This window comes from Lissotriton helveticus, chromosome 11 (genome assembly GCF_964261635.1).
Source record: "Lissotriton helveticus chromosome 11, aLisHel1.1, whole genome shotgun sequence".
Lineage (NCBI taxonomy): Eukaryota > Metazoa > Chordata > Amphibia > Caudata > Salamandridae > Lissotriton > Lissotriton helveticus.
In genome coordinates this window covers 1,000,296,639-1,000,318,082 of record NC_136072.1, presented here as the reverse complement: position 1 = coordinate 1,000,318,082, position 21,444 = coordinate 1,000,296,639, and the positions used below count along the sequence as shown (strand labels likewise).

The following is a 21,444-nucleotide window of genomic DNA, read 5'->3' as shown; positions in this document are numbered from 1 at the left end:
TATAAATGTTCCAACTCATTTGAGAGTGTCACCTCCTTCAAGCCGTTCCGGAACGCCAACTATCCGAAGATTAGAGCGGCGGGAAAAATTCTCAAGTTCCTCAATCTTGTTCTCCATGATTATTTTTTCACGGGACACTGAATCTACTTGTTGAAGAACACCAATCATTTGGTCCTCTAGGGAGGAGATCCTTGACTCAGCCTCATGGAGACGACCCGGAAGACTAGCAACTGCTTCCTCTATCTTTCCCAAACATTGCTGAATCAATAACATTTCTAACTGCTGTGTTTTCTTCATATCTCTGATTTCTTCAAGAATGATATTTAACATAGTTTTGAAATCCATCTGGCATGAGACCGCTTTCTCATCCTGAAATACAAAGACAGGCTCTTTAGATCCTTGTTGATGCCCGCTATAATCCAGATCGGCTCCGGCTTCTAATAAAATAGAGCTACTTTCCGGTAAGGCTTGGGATACCTGGAGAGCTGAGAGCAATAATTGTTCTACCGGGGCCTGCTGACCTTGTTTATCTGGCTGACCCTGAGCCTGGGCCGCGGTGGTGCCATTTGATTGCATTTGAAGGACATTTGAGCTGGTATGAAGAAGAGAGGGCGGGGACTGAGATAGAGGGGTCGTATTGGTCATAGTTGCAGCATTAAGTAGGATTGGATTCAAGGGGCCTGGGGCTAGAACCTGTACCTGTACCTGTACCTGTACCTGTACCTGTACCTGTGGGGGATATCCCCCTAGAGAAGGCAGCCCTGAAGATGAAGAGGAGAGAGCCTCCAAAGAAGGTACTGATTCCGCTGGAGAGGCTCCTGCTGTTGCATCCCCTGTGCCCCCCACAATATCCAGCACAATACCCTGCACAAGAACATTGTTTCTTGGTTTACCAGTCAAAGTAATGGGGGGGTACCGTCTTCTTCGCAAAAAGAGGAACATTTCTGGAATTTTTCAGCTCCTGGTTCGGCCAAACATCAGCGATCCCTGACTGAAAATGTTGATCCTTTGGAGCAACTGCTACATGTGCCGCCGATCTTATCTCTTTTAAAGGGGAATCCTCAATTCCTGAACTTTGAGAGCTGAAGGAGGACTCCGCATGATGTAATGTATTACTCCCCTTAGACTGATTCCGTTTAGCTTTCGCTAAGCGCGCTTTATTTTTTGCGGCAATCACAGCGTCCACTTTCGCTGCTGCATCTGCCAGCTTAAGCTGTTTCCTTATCGTGTCGCTTATTGGATTGGGCTCTGTAGTCTAAGATCCAATTTCTACTATCTTCACGCAGAGAATTTTAATTCTATTTTTCCAGCCTCCTCCTCCTTCCACTCCAGTATAATTCCAAAAGTTTTATGCTTTTCCTTTATAGGTCTTTTAATCAGCAGTCCAAAATATGCGCCACATCAAACTTTTTTTTTTTTTTTTTTTTTTTTTTGCGTAAGACCTTTATTAACACAAAGCAAATTACACAGCATGAGCCTACAACCCTGGGGCCGGCTCGCCATTGTATGATGGTCATCCATTAAGCAACAATTTAGCCATGAAGAGTAGTGTAGAAACTTTAGGCAGAGCCGCCTTGCTCACCCTCCGTAGGGCTCTTAGCAGACATTCGTTATGAGTCTTACATTTTGTCATTTTTAGAAAAAAGAAAGTACAACATACCCCAACTTAAGACCTTACATTGCCCTCATACACAACCTAGACAGTGAGTTCAATAGTGTCATCGGCTCCCCCCAGGGCAGCCTTCATCCGATTTTAACTCGCGCACCATTCAACTCACATGCCAGTACAACCAGAAAACGAGCTAGTCCACCTCATCTTCCTGTAATGAGTTTAGGTAGTCTGTTAAGAAACACCATATGTCCTTCGGCCTTGATTTCGCTGGCAAGTTCTCCTCATATGTTTGCAGTTTGTCCCGGCAGGTGGACATGGCATGAAGCCACACTTTTTTCGTCGGCACTTTACGGCTGTGCCAACATTGTGCCACCTGCCTTTTTGCTAATAACAAGGCGATGGCACAGAACTTGCGTTTCAGCGCTCTGAATTGGGGTACAATACCCAGCAGACAGACCTGTGGCGTGCACTGCACCTCATCCTCCAACATAACCGTGAGTGTGGTGGTGACCTCCTCCCAATACCCTGCTACCCTCGCACAAGTCCAGGCCAGATGCACAAAGTCCGCACCCTCCCTGCTACAACGCTTGCATTTGTCTTCCTCCTGCAATCCAAATTTACGCAGTTTTGTCGGTGTGTAGTAGGCCTGGTGAATAAACTTGAAATGAATAATTCTCAGATTTCCGTTGGGTGTCAGTATCTGCGTTAATGCGCAGGAGCTGTGCCATTCCTCATCTGTTAGTGGTGTATCTAGTAGCGCATCCCATCGCCCCTTAGCCTTAAGTGTGTGGCCCGCTATGTCTGATTGTGCAGCAGTGTACAGTCTGGACACTAAATGTGACAGGTCCCGTGTAGTGATCAGCATTTGCAGAGGTGCTAGGCTTTCCGGTTCCGCAGGGAATGTTGGGTAATGTTCTCGCAGCGCCCTGGTTAGCCTATAGTATGTGAATCGAAACATTGGAGTCTGGTTTTGGATATAACTCAATTTGTCGATGCCAATGAACGTGCCTCCCTGAAACACGTCACCCAACGTGTCGATCCCAGCTCGAGTCAGCAAAGTCATCCCCACTTTTTCGTTAGTGACGGACAGTGCCTGATGATACTGCAATGGCATGGCCGGTGCATATAACGGGGTTTTGTGAGCCAACTGCCCAAGCTTGTTCCATGCTTTAATTGTGGTGTCTACAGTGTTGATATCCTTCGCATGTAGCGGTGGTCTGGTGTGCGTTAAGATCGCAGACAGGGGGACAGGATGGGTATCACCCTCCTCAATGGCCGCGTGGGTGAGATAGGGGACCTCATGGTACCAGTACGCTGCATACTGTGCCTGGGCACAGAGGTAATATAGGAGAAAATCAGGCACCCCGAAGCCACCCTGCGCAATCGGGAGCGTCAGTGTCTGCAAATCAATACGAGCTTGTTTACCCGCCCATATCAGGGTTAGTACCAGGGACTTTATGCGGCGGAAGACTTCTCGTGTTGGCGTGATGGGTATGTTATTAAAAAGGTACAATATCTTGGGCAATATGTTCATTTTGACGATCGCGATCCTGTCAGATAGCGATAGAGGCAAATGGATCCAACGACGGATCTTATCTTCCAGTTTGGAGAGTACCACCCCATAGTTTGCTCGCATGACTTCGTCTGGATCCCTATGGAACATGACCCCCAGGTAGCGAATCGGGTCCTGCTGCCACTCTAGCGGGTAGTCGATTTCAAAGGGAGTCGTAGCATCGGTGAGAGGAATGAGTGAAGATTTGGACCAATTGATCGCTAATCCCGAGTGTCCCCCAAATCGGATGTACTCTCTAAGTAGCGGGTGCAGATGTACCTCAGGGTCACGAATGTATAGCAACATATCGTCCGCGTAGAGCGATATGTGTAGCGGCCTAGCCACAAATTGCAGTGCCGATTCTTTGTATTTTTGTCGCACTATGCACGCTAGTGGCTCTAACGCCAGCGCAAAGAGCAGGGGTGATAGGGGGCATCCCTGCCTCGTGCCCCGCTCAATGCCAAACGGAGCTGAAACATAGCCATTGATCCGGACCCTTGCACACGGTTGCGTATATAGCAAAGAAATCCACTGGACAAATCGTTTAGGGAAACCCATCCTGTTGAGGACGGTGAGCATATAACGCCATTCAATAGAATCAAATGCTTTCGCGGCGTCAAGCATGACAGCCACCGCTTTAACCGAGGGCTGCAGGTAGTGCGATAGTGCGAACAGGGATCTGGTATTATGCGAGGTGGACCTGGTGGGAACAAACCCTGCTTGATCCGGAAGGACCAGGCGGGTCATCAAAGGGGATAGCCGAACGGCTAGCAATTTAGCGAGGATTTTCGAGTCTACGTTTATCAGGGACAGAGGTCTGTAGGAATCGCATTCCTCCGGATCCTTGGATGGTTTTAGGAGTGCAATGACCAGAGCTTCCCGCAGCGTGGGAGGGAGCAACGATTTCTCAAAGGAAGTACCATACATGTCCACCAGATAGGGGGCGATGACATCCACAAATTTTTTATAAAATTCGGATGTGTACCCGTCAGGGCCCGGTGCCTTACCATTTGGGAGTGAAGTGATTACCTCAGTTACCTCCTCCACCGTGATGGGCCTAGCCAAGTATTCCCTTTGTGCGTCCGATAGCCAGCCAATCGCGACATCATGCAAGTAGTCATACGTTTCCTCCGTTGTCGCTGAGGGTTGAGATTGATATAGCTTGCTAAAGGAGTCCACAAAGCATTTCAATATGTCCGTGGAATGTGTGTGTAATACACCCTCCCCAGATTTAACTCGGAGTATCGCCGATTGTCCCCGTCCCTCACATATTTTCCGCGCCAGTACCCTCCCTGGTCTACCCCCCTCTCCAAAGGCCCTAGCTACATGTTTGCGGTCCAAGTATTTAATTTCCGACTCCAAGAAATCAGCATGTTCAGTGTGTAAGTCGCGCAACTTGGGTAACAACGAAACATCTTGCGTTGTTTCATACCGCAGTTCTAGGTCCCTCATTTGTCTCTCGCAGCGGTGGATCTGGCACCTGATGTCCTTGAGCACTCCTATGGTAGTGCCAATGCAAACACCCCTGATCGTGGCCTTGAAGGCTTCCCAGAGGATACATGGGTCTTCCGTGGTCCGTGAGTTAATATCGAAGTAGTCTTTTATCGCTTTCGTCAAGGTGTCAACATATATTGGGTCTGTGAGGGCCTGGGAATTAAATCGCCATTGGAATGGGGGGGGTGTGTAATGTGGAATGTCTATCTGCAACAGGACCGGGTTATGGTCCGATAATGTGCGTGGCAGTACTTGCAACCTACGAACCCACAGCGCCATGTCCTTAGAACCCAACCAGTAGTCCAGCCTGGACCAACTATTGTGAGATGCGGTGATGTGTGTGGCGCCTGGCGCATCCGTGTGTTGTAGCCTAAACCACATCAAACTTTAACAGTTTAACTCCACTCTCCCAGCTCTCACCTCTGAGTAAATTTTTATACAGCCACCTGTTTGCCAGCAGACTCCCCCGTTGTATTCACTTATTCAAGCTGTTGCTATAGTACTTCTTTAATATTCCGTTGTCCAGACCGGTCCAGTCAAGTCCGCGCTGAGACAGCAGACCCGAGACCTGCAGGCTACATGAGCAGAGCGAGGGATTAATTCCACACGAGACCCCAAGCCGCCATTCCAATCACTGCCCACAGCAGAGACCAAGCAGGAGAAATAGCGGGATTACCGGCACCACCGATGGAGCTCCGCAAGCGAGAGCCCTAGATTTTCCCTCCAGCCGGGTCTCCAGCCGAATCAAGAGCTCTGGCAGCAATCCACGGCAAAAGCGCCGCAGACGAGAAGCAGGAGCGAGAAAAGAGCTGACTGCTACACCCGACCTCGGCGCCTCCCCACTCTTGATTGCAGAGACGCCATCTCAATGGGGGGTCGAGGAGCATCACCACACCTACGCGCTAGCAGGAAGCGCTGTAGCTGCCATCGCCTCCGTGTCTTCGAACTCTTCGTGCATGCATTCAAAGCTTTACACACCTTTGGCCCAGAATACATCCACCACTGCACCAACTTCCACAAACCAATCAGACACCTCCACTCAGCCAGACTCCCTACTTGCACACATCCCCTTCATATATAGAACCTGTGGTCATGCTTACTCCTACCTCTCTGCCAAAGCCTGGAACAACCTGCCCTTGGATGTCAGAGCAGCCACCTTCTTTACTGAATTCTGACAGACTAGAGACTTGGCTCATACCTAGGCCAGGCACTGGCTCGGCTAAGACTTTCAACTGCAGGATACTCTACGCTCCAAAAATATTCATAAAATACGTTTGCTTTCTAACCTCCCACATCTTCTCTTTGTTCAGTACATCTGCTTGCCACCCTTCACATACTTTCTCATATCCATGCTCCATATCTGTTCTTCAACTTGTGCATGTGCGCTCCACCTTCATATATGTTGATGTAATAGCCAACAACCAATCTCCACCCTTTACATCCATTCTCCTGAGCATCTATTCTTCAGTCTACATCTGCTTTCCATGCTCTCGATGTACTGTCCAACATCTACATTCATCCTCCACTCTGTTCTTGCATTATCCATCTGCTCTGCACAGTTCACATGTGTTCTTCATGCTGGGCAGGCACCCTCTACACTCCACCTGTACATTTCAACCTGTACGTTTGCTCTCCGTTCTCAACATGTTGTCTATACCCTGAACATGTGCCTTCCATGTGGGCACTCCAGTCTGTACATCCGCTCTTCACACATGTTCGCCAACATGTACATCCCCCCAGCGCGTGCTCTCTCTGCATCTGTTGCCCAACCTGCACTATTCTCCTGCCCGTATTCTTCAGTCTATATGTTCATGCCCACCTTTCGAAAGCGTTCCCCACACCCTCACTTCATTTGCTCTGCTAGATCAATTTACACTCTCCAGTCTCTACATCCAACTTAACAGTCTAAACTCTCCGCCACCACTTTCCAAATACCCACACCACACTGAATATCCACTTCCCACACCATACCTCCACACATGTTCTTTCCCCCAGATGTCTGTTCCCACCTTCCACGTATTCTCTATAGGGGCCATCCCTTTGCTTTTCATTCTTCTCGTGGGCACTTCATCATCCATGGAGTTTTTCCTTCCATATGCAGTCTACTCCATTTCACCTGTTCATCCACTATATTTGCTCTCTACGTCTGTTGCTCATTCCACATCCACACTCCTCTGTATTCACCATTGAGCTATATGCACTGTCCAGCATGTAGACCTGTTTTCCACATCATCTATTCTCTATTTGTGCACTATGTCTCTCACTTTATCGTTACTATCCCTATCCAGGAGTTTTGTTTTAGCAACCATGCAGGGGGTGGAGACAACATTATTACAAAACTAATAAATCGGATCACTGTGAAAACTCCTGTTTTCACCGGGATTTGAATTATCCCCTCCCACACAAACTAGATGACCTTTCAAATAAAAATCTATCCCACCAAGTAGAATCTTGATGATGCTTCATCCAACCACTTGGCCTTACCCTACGAATTTCCATCTTGCACATTTTTTCTGGCACCCCTGCTCCCCAGACAATGCCATTATCTGTGTGATTTCCACACACAGGTTTCTGTTCACATATGCCTCCCTTTTTAAGCTCATGTTGCATGCATCTGTGCACAACATGAATGGCTACACTTTTCATTGGGTACCACTTACTTATTGTTTTATGAACGTACTCTGTAAATATAGCATTATAGAGGTTCTGTTTGTTTTTGTTTTTAGGCAAAATAGTATTGGGAAACTATCCATCAAACTTAGAACGAATGTGCAACAACTAATACGCTATAATACATAGTCACAAGGTATGATGCATATATATATACATATTTTTTTTACAGTTTTAAAAAATTTTCACAAAGCAATTGCTAAATCTAAAATGGCTTTTTATTAATGAACTATTCATGGTAAGTGGGTAGTTATATCATATTTGAAAAATATCAGACATATTAATGTACGACCGATATCTGCAGATAAAACCTTGCAATTTCTGGGTCTAGTTAACCCCTACCCAGATCCTTACCAACACCATACACATTTGTTTATCAGGGTGTTCATTAGGGTATTGAAACCCAAAAGGGTTTTTAAACTACTTTCGGACAATACTACATCCTGTTTACCATCAGCATCTGCATTACTTATAAGGGGGTCATCGTGAGCTGCCTGTCTTGTTTTAGCTGAATAGCATTTTCTTTCTCCAGTCAATGACATTCCGAAAATATGTACATTATACTAGTTAAACATTTAACAAAGTATTTAGCTACTTTGTACTTAAGTGATTGGATTGTATGCAAACATGTAGTTGACATTTTAGCCTGAATTTCCCTACTTCATTCACCAAGGAGCTGTAGGCTAAACATTTCCAAGATTTAAGTTCCAATTCAAGCCATATTACTTGCAGAATTGTATTGCGTGGTACACCAAAAAGTCTCTTACCAAACCTTCGAGATATGTCCAAGCATCCCTTTATTCATGTAAGATACTCTGCTCCGTATGGTATTATCTTTGATTTTAAAAAAAAAAAAGTTGAAGACAGAACACCATAATCAGGTCAAAAGCTGCCTTGGCCTTCTTTGCTTAATTATCTTTATAAAGTTGAGCTAACTAGGGTTAAAATTAAAATTAATGCCTAAATATTTATAGTTTGAAACCAAGAGTTGAAACACCTTATTGGCCTTACTACCAGGGTGGTGATGTGGAAAGGATGTGGCCAAGCAGCTTGAGCATCTGACTTTGGTTCCTGGGAACTCTCTGCACAAGACTTACATTGTGTGATTCTGGGCAAATCACTAAATAACCCTATGACAAAAAATGTGGAATCTAATGTGTGAATTGTATTTGTGTAATCCCCACTTGATGCATGCCATCTTGTAGATTGTCTCTCCCATTTCCCCCAAGTAAGGCACAGAGCTCCATTGCTTCATAGCTATGTTTGCGCTACATAAATACCAATACATATGTACATATTATGTCCAAACACCTATGCTTTGGTTTTGTTTGTATTGATTATTGGTTTATTGATTGAACAGTAACTATATAAAACCTTTAGTGAACGCAAGTTTTCCCTCTAAGAGGGTACTTAAGGACCTTTACTGGAAGTCTCTGGCCATTAAACTTTTTAGGAAAACAGATCCTTGTTCCTTGACCGGTATGTTTCTGGACATTAAAGAGGGCCCAAATCTGGAAGCTTTTTGGGACACTATTACGAAACCCCTGGACCGCAAGCTTTACTTCCAATTGCGAGTTGGGAGTTTGCCAGTAAGGTCTTTTACCAGTAGACGGTCCACTGGGGACTCGCCTTCTTGTCCAGGATGCCCGGCGCTTTCTGAATCTATTGGACATTTATTGTTTGAATGCCCAGCATACGCGGCCCCTCGCCGGTTCTGGCTGCGCCCAATGTGCAGGCTATTGGGCACCAATAGCGGACTGGTTGCACTCAGAATAATCCGTACCTGCACTAACATGTCTGTGTATGTAGCCACAGCAAAATTTCTGGGGTGGGCATGGCCCATTAGAATTAAATTATTAGCAGATCAAGTTTGATCATGGATGCAAAACTGTCATATTTAATCCTTCTGTAACATGTACTGTTTTAAGTGTATTTATCCTGTTTTTACATGTTCTATTTTATCTGATTTTTAAGTATATTTATTATCTTAGAAAACACACTTATATGTACTGTATGCTTTTATGACAATCGTCGAATAAAGCTCGCTTGACTTGATAAAACCTTTAGTTTTCTTTGTGGTACGTGCCCTTTTCTGACAAAAACAACTAGTATTGGTCAAGTTAATGGGCATATCTAATCAATTTAATCCAAATAAGGCTAATGCCACTATACAGCCCTGCTTTGTTTTCATCTTTACCATTTGGAAGATGCCCTCAAGAGTCTTTCACAACTTGTGCTGTTGTCAAACTAACGTTTCTATTGTAGGGATGTCTGAAGTTTGATGCTGCTCTGTCTCACTAATCTTTCACTCTGAAACGAGTAAGACGCCACTCCAGAGACCATGGGGGAAAAGGAGAATGGGAAAGACCCCTTTCTTGAACATACTGTGGATTTGTCTCATGTTTTCAATTGCTGAAAAAGCTGATAAAGAACATTTACTTTACAGTCTTCTGAATTGAACTATCTAAAATACTATGTCTGAATCTCTTTTAGAGTTGGAAAACGCACTGCAGCTATGTGTGCTTGTGAATACAAATGTTTAACTTGCAACATATAATATCAAATGTTAGTGTAAAGTCTAACTCATTTAAAGTGTGATAATTTATACATGAAACTAATCCTTAAGCTACCTTGAATAATATTTAATGCAGTTCAGAAAACCAAATCAAGAACGTAGTTCAGAGTTGGAAGGAATGGGAGATTGTCACTCAGCAGACAAAATTTAACCGTTCAATAGAATCATCATGAAACAATACTGCTTTTGAAGAAATGTCCCAATCCATACAAACTCTGTTTCACACCCCAACAACCAATCAGTTTTACTGACAAATTTCAGCTGATACAACGTAGCACCTATTGGTCTTCAAACTGAGCAAGATGGAACTTGTAGCATCTATTAGACTTCAAACTGAGCAAGATTAGCACAGACAGAAAGCAGCCATTGGGAAACAAATATCGTCAGGTTAAGCACCTAGTATACTACAGTTCAAAGGTGAGGCCAGTTTCTTCTTCATGTTTGTTCTCATTTGGCTATCATTTCCACTATGTGCCACCATCTTGGTTTGGAAAAGATACAGCAGACATAATTTTGGATTTCATCTTACGAGTAAAGAATATTACTTAAACACCAACGGCAACCAAGTCAGGTATCTTTAGGGGGTCTTCGCTAACAGCCCTTTCCACCAACCAATTAGATTCATAACCCTCCTCAACCATTGCAGCCAAAACCTTGTAACATGTGGGAGCATCGGTGGCAGTGGAGACCCATAAAGCAGTGGGAATATATCATGGAGCTCAAAAAGGTCAAGCTTCATCCATGACGCCGGGGTCACCTGTCCCCCAAGGATCCAATCATTCAGAGGGACTAACTGGGATACCCAGTAGTATTTCAAACACCCAAAAGGTGATGAGACGAATGCTTGCCGTTAGTCTAACCACTGGCAACTGATTGTGGTATTATTCCAACCCATTGGTCTTTTGCCCATCATGCCTTCTTATTTTAGAGCCAGCCATATGCAAATCATTCTCGACTCTGCTTCAGAAGGAGCAGCCGAGCCCAAACTGCCAGGCCACGTCCTCCTTGAACCAAAAGACAAGAAATCGAAGACCGTTTTCTCCCTGATTGAGGCTTGTCAGTCGGGTGTAGCTTGGTTCCAGTGGTACAGTGAGCAAGGGACCACTGTCTGGGTATAATCTTGCCACTGAGGGTGGTACATCAAACTCTCAAGAGCCTCTGGTGAATCAGAAGTGGCACACCCTGGAGTATCTCTGGAATCCCACGAATTGACACTGTGTTCCCAATAGGTGTTTCTCCTGTTGGAATAGCACTTGTGGTGCGTGGTGTCTAATTTACTCCATCAGTGTCCTCCATTTGGTTCTTGATGTTCAAGACATTGACATTCCACGACAAAACTTGCCAATTCCTAGGCACTCCCTTAACCTGGCCACCCTCTCTCCAACCTGGGTCTTCCCTATCTAATCCAGAACCCTGAGATGATGAACCTGCAGTACCTACAACACTGTAGGGGGAGAGAAGGGATGTGTGGATGAATTGGGCCCAGCAGCCACGTGCCCAGCTAATTCGTCTCAGCTCAGAAGCCTGTCAAATGATAGCATTTTGTAGCCATTCCACCATTGGTGAAATTATGTAAAGACTCATTGACCTTTATCTCTGAGGTAACTGTGATAAACTTTTACCCACAGAGCATCTGCTGCCCATTAACACCCATAAACAGGTTATAAAAACCAAAACAGCACACTAGCAACACCCTCCTTCACCAAATCAGGGGAGAATGTGTGGGTTTGGTCTGGCAAGCCAGAGTGCTCAACTCCCCACTGTTGAAGGTTGGCGTCCCCACTCATTAGGAGGACCACAGCTCAGGCCCTGCTCACCAACAGCCAACCCTACTCAGACAGTTCTCAGTATGTCTGTAGTAGGGTTTGGCGTGCCCATTGTACTGCAACTCATGGTTTAGCATCAGTTTCCGCGTTATACGCTGTACAGTGACTCATTCAGTCCACAGAGGACCATGTGGTCACCCCCTCAACTTCCGTCCTGTTGCCTCAATGGATGCGCCACTTTCCAGGCTTTGTAGGATCTTGTCCTGTTTCGCCTGTGGTGAGGGTACCAGGGAGCACAATACACAACCTCTCGAATAATCTTGGTGGGGTATCTCAGGACACTGCACTCCTCCACCCTCTCCCAGGCAGTCTCTGGGGTTTTGAAAAAGCAAACCTTGCCCTGAAACTGCAATAGGAGCTTGGCAGGAAGCTTTAATGTCGTCAGTTGCATAGCACCCAAGTTTTTGTTTGACCTAAAGAAAGAAATTGCTGCACCAGCTTGGTGTCGCATGGAAATATGGAGACTTTTCTGTTGTCATAGGCCAGAGAGTCCAGCGAGCTGATAGTGTCGCTGCCCAAGTAGTTAATGGGGCAGACAATAATTTGTTGGGAGGAGCACTCCGGCGGAGACCTGTGCATCAGAGCTGTATGTGCCCTCTTCAGTTCGAGAAAGGAGGATACATTGTCCACCAGAAACCATGTTTTTATCCAGTTGGCTTCTGCATCCTCCTGGGTGCCTGTTACCTGGAATATTATTTTATCGTGCATGACCTCTGTATCTTCCATCATTTCCTTGATACGTCTAAAGGTGTCTTGTAGTCTTCTCATGACCTTCCGGATGAACTGCGCATGGTCATCAATCATGCTCAAGCGGCTTTCCGCCTCTGTGACTCTTCTGCTGTTTTTCTGAGATCTTGCCATACGAGAGACCTATTGATTCTGATCATGTCCATTTTATGCTTTCAGGATGTCTTAGAATCTTGTATCGCCTTGAGGATCATTTCCCCGGAAACTGCTGAGCAAGGTGTAATCTGGGACAGAGGTGCTGCCGCTGCCTGCACCGCTTCATAAAGGGCCTTGGTATACCTATCCATTCTTGCCTGCGACTGGTGAATGGGGTTGTCCTTGACCATGGCGACAACGCCAAAGCAGGTTAACAAATGTTTCAGTTGCCACTAGGGCAACCGTCTCAATGCAGTCTCTTCCATTGTCCAGGTGTGAACAGTGCCCGATAAGGGCTGCCGTCGAGATCCTGAATAGGAGCAGTTCCCTCAGTCCTCCTGGGCCCCACCTACTTGGCCTCCTCTCGGAAACCCCTCCCCACATCTTAGTGGCAATGTAGAATCCGCAAAGTTTGGGTAGACACACCAGGGCTACTAAAGGGGGGAGGGGAGGTAGGCAGAGAAAAGGCAGGCAAAACCCAGATGGGGCTCCACCTTTACATTCACTCTGGGCCCCCTCACCAACAGAAACACCTTCCTCCTTGCCACCCGTAGCCACCTCGCTGCCGCCAGCATGGACTCACACCTTCCTCATGAGGTCTGAGACTGTTTTCAGGGACTTTTTGCGGGTATCGCAACCAGTGCCAAGGCCCTCTGGTCTCCCCCAGTTCGTATGTTGCCGTGCAGCGATGAAGAAAAAGGAGAGGAATGAACTGCACCTCTAAACCACTGTTGGCCTGTTGCAGGACCGAACCCATGCTGACAGCACCAGCCAACTGCTGTGCTCCTTGTCGTCTACCTCTGTTTCCTCATAGTCAAGCAAGAAGACTAGCTTCTGTCCTGTCGGTCACTGCCCCAACCTGAAGCAGCTAGGGGTCTTTGATTCTGCCCCAATCAGGGGGCAGGCAAGGCATGGGTGCGCATGGCCCTTCATTGTGTCCTCTCACGGGGAGTTGGCTCTAGATGCACCAGCCGCCATCTAAGTGAATCTTCATCCGGTGCTCTGGACTCGCGATTGGGCCACCGGCCACTCAGAGGGGACCCTTCCCCATAGTCTTTGCCGTGGTTACAACTACCACAGGAGGAGAGCCGGGACCCAGACACTTGTCAGCTGAGCAGGATGACAGGGATGGTAGGGAGTTAGAGTGGAGATGCAGATTTACACTTCTGCCATATTGGCTTGCTGGCCATGCCCCTGGTTTGGCAGCCTTTTTGGAAGGTTTGACCATAGGCATTTCTACCTGCCATTCTTTTATGGTTTGTGCATAGTATTACTTAATGTGTGTAATAAAGTACTTATCCTTTTAAAAAGAAATAGCACTAGCTAAACAGTGAATTATTAAGTGTTGTTGCTTTGCTGAATTCTGAGTGTATAGCTCACAGCACCTCCTCAGAGTAAGCCTTGGACTATTCTGCCTCGCTACCCTGCCTCGCTACCCTGCTAGCCAAGTGCTTAAAAAGGGGTATGTTGTTCTCATTTGGCGAATCCACTGTACAGGGTCACGGGACACCAATTGCAAAAGGCTCCGTCACAATTGGAGTCCAGTCTCCCCTGTCTGCCATGGGGGTCTCTGACCGAGATATCGTATAGCTAGCTTGCGCTACTCTCAAAATTGTGCCTGGATCCCCTCCAGCTAAGTTCTACAAGAAATAGCTTCTGGCCATATCTGCGCCATGCATTGCAACTGTGCCTTTATGACTTGTTCTGTAGTGAGAGCTGCTTCTGTTCAAGAAAAGCTACTCGCACTATAAAACACTGACCATATATGTTAAAATTACACTATGACCAGCACAAGCAGGATTATCTGAAGTGAGCACCAAAACATCTATGCAGAAATACCCCAAAAAAGCTTATTCATATTAAATATGTCCTCGACCTTGCTAATGAAATAATAGCCAAAGCATCACATGCCCTCTTGCAGAAGGACATAGCCACAGCAATAAGTCTCTCTAACGCCTCTTTTATTATCATTCGACTATCGACTTTAAATGTGTTTTGGAATTGCAACCTTATGTCTTTATCAGCAGATCAGTTCCTGAAAATACACATTTTTCAATCAAATACCACTTTCCATTTTGGGCCAACAAACTCAGTTTTCCAGGAAAAAACTTTCCTTAAGCATAATTATTGCCTTCAAAATATCTGTTTTCATTGTTATGGGTGAAGTACACAATTTGTTATTTTATGTACTCGTGTACAAATGAATCGTATGTACATATTGCTCTTCAAATGCCCAAGTATCACAATGCTAGGCCATGGATGCTCACCATAACACCATAACACCAATTATGCCTGTAATGTGGCAGTAATGCCCACCTTTATACCAGGGCGGCCATTTTGCCAAGGCTGGCACCTTAATGGCCAAGATGCCCAACGTATATTGGTCATGGCCATTATTATGCAATGGTCAACCACCATTATGTCTGGGATGGCTAGAGGTAGACTAGTCATGCTCTTAATATGTCACAGGTTCCAGTACGCCACATCTAGACCAAAAGCACCCAACGTAGATGGCCTTAATGTTCCTTAACATCAGGTGCCGCTTCCATGGAGATAACACTTTTTATTAGGAAGGGAGGGACACAATGCCTCACACTCTCAAACATGCACATATGCATAAACACACAAATGAATGCACAGAAGGCTCTTAATTGTCTTATCCCTGGATCCACACTCTGCCCTACTCAGCTTTTTGGCTGATCATGCTCCCTACTAACACATTTTCACTGTGGCTACTTCAGTCCCACGCTTCGGTGGGCCAGCACTGGTTACTGCTCAGGCTACCTCTGGCTCTCTTCTTTCAAGGTTTTTTGTTCACACACAGTGTGACTGGTACAGCATGGCCTACAATATGGCCAATCTCCTTGTGACGTAAGTAAATTGAATGTAAAGATAGTCATGTTGCAGACCGCAAAGGCTGACCTAGTAAATGAGTCTTATTATGAGGCCATGACATTGGTTTGTCTTGTTGCCCTTCTAAGGGCCTTGAGATGAGCAGCGCTGTCTTCTTTCATATTCACACACCCTCTGAATGAGATACTGGGCTCAGCTTTACTTCTAAGATCGAATACAAGTGTGCTGGTGAGCTGCCTGTAGCGCCGTAGCTACTCGTTGGAGACCCCCTGCCTGAGATCATTGGCTTCATAGGGATTGGCTGGCTCTCTCCACACTATTCCCATCTCTATTTCACCAAACCAGTTATCCTTCCTGCTCTCTTCCTCCATCGCCCATTTTAACTCTCATTCCTTCATCAATCTACTCTTACCCCATCCCACTTTATTTATTTCTGTCCTCGCTTTGGCTCTTGACAATTTTCTCTTACAGCCACCCACCCTTGCCACACACACATACTCTGCCTACTTGCTTCTAACACATGCCTCATGGAGGTCCTCCTGTTCCCTGCTGCAACTGCTGTAACAGTCCCAATTCCCGATCCTGACCGCAAATATTAACTCACCAACAGCGGAAGATAGTTTTCATCCAGGCTGCTTTGACTGTCCTTGACAACTCCAATATTTGTACATTGCAGTGCTGAAAAAATGACTATGCTTTATCTTGAAGTGTGAGAATCCTGACTTTGCTCTAATTATCACCTGCAACTGCTCCAAGTTATTTTTATATAATCTGGAACCATGTAAGGTAGTCCTGCTCACAGTGCAGTGGTGTAGACCCCCCTTGTTTTCTTAAGCAAGATCTTTTGTTTTCTGTTAAATGGAAACTTTGTGGTGAATCTTTCTTACTAGTAATATGTATTTTCCTACAGTTCGTATGAATGATGAACCTATATCCCCTCACCCAAAGGAAATGGAAAAACTGAAAGAGTTTGCTGGATTTTCAAAGGAATCTGTCGACACCGAGAGCCTTGCTGTACTGGCCTTTCTCTTTTTATATTTATCAATCTGTGAGAGGTACATATCGTTTTGTTTGTGAAAGTAATTTGTGTTTGTACATATGTTGTTGAATAGTTTAAATAGCCAGTTATATGCGCTCTTTTGAAATTATTGTCTCCCTGGCCCTCATTTGTTACTCTCCCCTCACCATCTACTTGAGCCTCTCTGACCTTTTTCTATCCTATACTTGCCGTACCTTCATGGTGAATGTTGCTAATTTCTTTGTTTGCATTAGCCTCTCTTCTGGCCCTAAATTGCATTTGGTATGCATTGTCTTTGCTATTTCTAGTCTTTTTGTTACCGGGTGGGAGTTGGGGGGGCAGATGCCCCTTTGGATGCCGAGCAAGATCTATTAGTCAAGTAAACAAAGTGGTACTCCTTTGTTAGGCTTGTCTGTCCGAGCACAAATAGGCTGTAAAAAGTGTTATGTTGGGGTGGTTGGTTAATGATGCAACCCAGCTACAGTAAAGTGGGAGTAGAGTGGGGGTGCAACGATTGAATAATCATACCTCCTTTTATAATCCAGCACCATCAGGAGGCTACCATTCTCTAGGTGGTGGTATTTGGCAATAAACCACCTGCTGTCTAAGGGGGTAGCAGGATGTGGTTGTTAGTTCATTTAGTGAAGTAAGACTACTTAAGAGCTTGCCAATTTGGAAAAATCCCAGTGATCATCTTTACCCCGAGTGACAAATACATCAGTTTGACCATGCTTCAGAAACCACTTTGTTGAATTCAATATATTAACCAATGCCTTTACTTTAAAACAGCACTGGATAATCCGAGTCCATGGCCCTGCGCACTCGCACACTATGTCAGTTTATCCTTCTGACACATATGTTTACAAAAGAGCCAGGAGTCGTGAGAAGTCAGGAGTTACATACATATTCACAATACAGCAACATTTGTTTTTGTAATATGTAATTGTATTTAGAGACATAGCCAATTAGTTCATATATACAAAACAAAATCTCAGTCCTAGGATTTCATACATTGTGACATTTATTTGTAGATATAAGCATTCGAACCTAAGGTACATAGTATATACACAAGTCTTAGAATCATACAAACTCTGAACTTGTCAGCTCGTGTTTTGCAGAATAGAAAACCGCTTTTTCAGGGCTGCAAAAAGATATATGTAGAGATTACAATAAATAAATATAGCAAAGATTATGGCACAACATCCAAGTAAATATACAGTTTTGGAAAAGTCTTGATGCTGCACTTTTAATGTGAATTTAAATGTGCCCATCCTAACACAGGAAACAATGGTTTGTGAGGACCAGCGAAGCGGATTCTGAGTTCAATACTCAGTATGCCTTAAGGCCAGAATAGAGCGAGAGCAGAACATCAAATAATACTGTGCTTGGAAGAGCAGCGTATGGGCAGAAAACCAAAACCAGAAGAAGGCGGAAATGCAAAATGAAAGAAGAAAAGCAGACATGATATAGGAACACAAGTAATGTAAGGAAGAGAATAAAGTTTAATTAAAACTGGATTAGTAGACAAAAAATAGAGTATATTTTAATGTCTTGGCTATAGTAATACGTGATAACATGAGTATCTAACGACCTATTATGTTGCATCGTTCTGTATCCTGATATTGAAAACCAACAAACTCATCATGAAGATTTTTAAAGAGATCTCATCAATCGAAACGTATGGTTTCAAACACAAAAGTCTAATTATCTCAAATCTTCTCAGGCATTGTGATTCACACTGGTAACACGCATCTATGGAGTAACAATATGAATTAGCTTCAGAATCATAGAGCAACAGTCCCACTTGAAACTACTACATCAACAAGTTTGCTTAGCAATCATTACTGATATTTTTGTTGAGGTCTTTAAATACTATTACGTATTACAAAAATACATTTTGCTATATTGTGAATTTGTACGCAACTCCTGACTCTCCACGACTCCTTGCTCTTTTGTTAAATACCTGATGTTTAACTAGACATGGTTTATGATTCTAAGTCTTCTTGATAATCTTGACACTTCATTGATCTAGGGTAAAGAAAGTTGGAGGAGAATCAGGGTAATGATGTCCTGGGAAGCAATAGATGACGATTAACAACCAGGAGGCATTACTATAATTTATCAGCACTGTGAGATAGAGGATAATTTAATCAAAGACATGTTTGATTTAGGATGATCTGAAGTGTAACTGCTATGGAGGAGTTTCGACAGTCAAGCAGTCCATGATTAAGGGCCTAATTACAATCTTGGCGGACAGGGTTATTCGGTCACAAACGTGACGGATATCCCGTCTGCCAAATTACAATTCCATTATATCCAATGGAACTTGTAATATGGCAGACGAGATATCCATCATGTTTGTGACCGAGTATCCCATCCACCAAGATCTTAATCAGGCCCTACAACTTTTCAAATAGTCCTTTTATTCAGTACATACACTTTATTGGGTTTATGGGCAAACAGTTTAATAATTGCTTGTTTAGTGAGGTCGCTGCAGATGACTAAGGTTCAGTTAGGGCCCTCAATTTGCTTGACCCTCAAGCAAAACTGTTCACCAAATTAACTCCTGTTAGAAGTTTGGCTCTAAGACAATCGAATAAAACAGCATGCCAGAGTATTTCCAGGAATGACTTGTGCACTGTTGGCCACGCTTTAATGCTTTTGTACATTGTCATGAAATATGCGCATGAGGGGAAAGACCTTAGTTTCACAGTCTTTCTTGATTACTCACAGCTTTTGATCGTCAAACGGCCTGGCCAAAACCAAAGTGAAGCACACAACAAACCCACTCTTGACTTACCTTGTTTATGGCCTGTAGACAAAGTTTACAATCTCTGGTGTTAAGTAAAGTTGCTTTATGGCACCATTGTTGTATTAGCATGTACATCAACCACCTCTGATACTCTAAAGATAGGATGAAGAAAAATACTGTCTGGCTATAAGCAGGTAACTTTTGTTTTGCAGGGACTGAAAATTAACTACAACATTTACTCTACTAAACAAAGGCACACTGCAGAGAAACTTAAGTGAACAAATTAACATTATCTGATTAAATCCTATAATAATGTCTCAGGCGAAATATGTAACTAAAGAAAATACCTAATCCGAAGGTTTGAGAATTTAAAAATAATTGAGCACCATTGTTACAAAGTTACCTTCCTTACTTTGTATAGAAAGGATATGCTAATACAGTGAACAAAGGGGAAGGGATAACAGTCAACAGAATGGTGAGAGTTTGGAACGAGTATTAAGTACACCTTCCAGGAGTAATGATAGTAAAGTGAAGCAACTTTGCACCTATGGTGCAGAATTTTCGAGTTTGACCAAAACAAAAAAATTGCATGACGTTCTACCCCAAAAAATTGTTACTCTAAGTACAAATACTCCAGTGTTAATATCGAGGTCACTAGTAGAGACCGTGCCTACTCAAACATTTGAGTGCTGGCCAGACGTTGCGAGCATAGAGAGAGACTGAATGTAGTCAAAGTAAGTCGATCTACAATCTGGGTATTTGATGATATTAAAAGAAAGTTCTGGCTCAAAGTAAAGATTAGACCAATCGGAGAAATACATCACTAGGACATTAGGATCACGTTTGAAATCTAATATGATGCGAGCTGCCATTATAGGTGAGAACTTATATGCTTAAACTTTTTACTTTGGAAGTAACCTGCCTGTTTTCTATGTCGAACTCTGAGTTGGATTTCTGATAGTGCTTCACGCCGCATGACCGCAGAAACAGGAAGTAAACCCTCTTTTTAAAAAATTTTTTTTTTACCAAGAATATTTTATCCTATGCAAACCATTCTTTTCTAGGATAACGAAGACCAGGGCAACTACACCAGCTCACCCACTGTAATCCTAAACGTCCACTGCCTTCAAAAGGGTATCCGGAGTATTTGTACAGCATATTTATTATAAATTATATGCTCACTTAATATGTGCAGTCAGTGCGGTTGAGGCACCTCCCTTCTCCACCAGGATTAATCTCCCATCACACTCCCTACACTCTTTTCCCCCAAGTAACATACTCATTAATTGACAGAGTATTGCTGTACCCTGACCATGAAGAACACTTTCAACAAGAAAGGTTCTAGCCCCTGCTAGAACTAGCTGTACCTGAGAGCTCATCAATACTGTACCCAAGCACAGCAGATTCTAAAAGACCTAGAACAAGGTTGAAAACAGTGCCTTAGGAGCAGATTCGGATGCTTATACTAGCCTGAAGACCAAAAACGGCAAGACTGACGTTCTTTTTATCTCGTGCTACTTGGAAGCCTGGCAACTTGCAACCCAGTTGAAGTCCATCCCCCCCAAAAACTCAGAATTCCATGAGGGCCATTGACTATACGTTGCCAATCCTCATGCCCCATTGAGAAAACTCATTACCAACATTTACAGCAAGGGTGTCATCTGCTACTTGGCACTAAGCCTATGCAATATAATTTTACCTCAGTGCATAAATGTAATTTATTTACTTTGTTGTATGCTATGTATTACCTTTGAGGGAGGGGAGTGGCATCATAACTCACTTGAGGCTTTGCTCTTCGTGAACCATGGTCCTGTTGCACACACAACAGTGGTAATACACAGCATATCACACTCTATGCAGCTACGTATATATTGTACATATCTATACTTTTTACTTGTCGTGGTGATTTTGTTGCACAGCAGCAGGAGTATAAAACTCGTATTTCTCAATGCCCTGGGAAATATGAAAAATACTTCACAAGTCACTATGAAATATTTATTTTGTCATCATAATGACAACCCCCGAACCACTCGTCACAGCTTTATCATTGTATCTGCAACTAGTATTGTGCTGCAGAAAATGACTGAATTATGCTGGACGATATGGCACATTCTCTAGCAGTACTGTCTGATCCATTTGAGTTGGAAACAAAATTTTCTGTTGAAATTTGCAAATGATGTGGCAAATGCAGTAAACCCATTATTCCACAG

General features: G+C 44.0%; 1 protein-coding gene across 3 annotated transcripts in view; it reads left to right on the top strand.

The window, feature by feature from the left end:
- The window catches only part of MVK (mevalonate kinase), a 171,635-nt gene that overhangs the window by 52,751 nt on the left and 97,440 nt on the right, over window positions 1–21,444 (top strand). For 2 of the 3 annotated variants that reach the window (XM_078667359.1, XM_078667360.1), the window contains one exon: window positions 16,375–16,519. The exons of the other annotated variant lie outside the window; for it this stretch is intronic. In XM_078667359.1, the coding sequence (XP_078523485.1) occupies window positions 16,375–16,519 (145 nt within the window). The remainder of the gene's footprint in view (window positions 1–16,374; window positions 16,520–21,444) is intronic. 3 annotated transcript variants of the gene reach the window in all.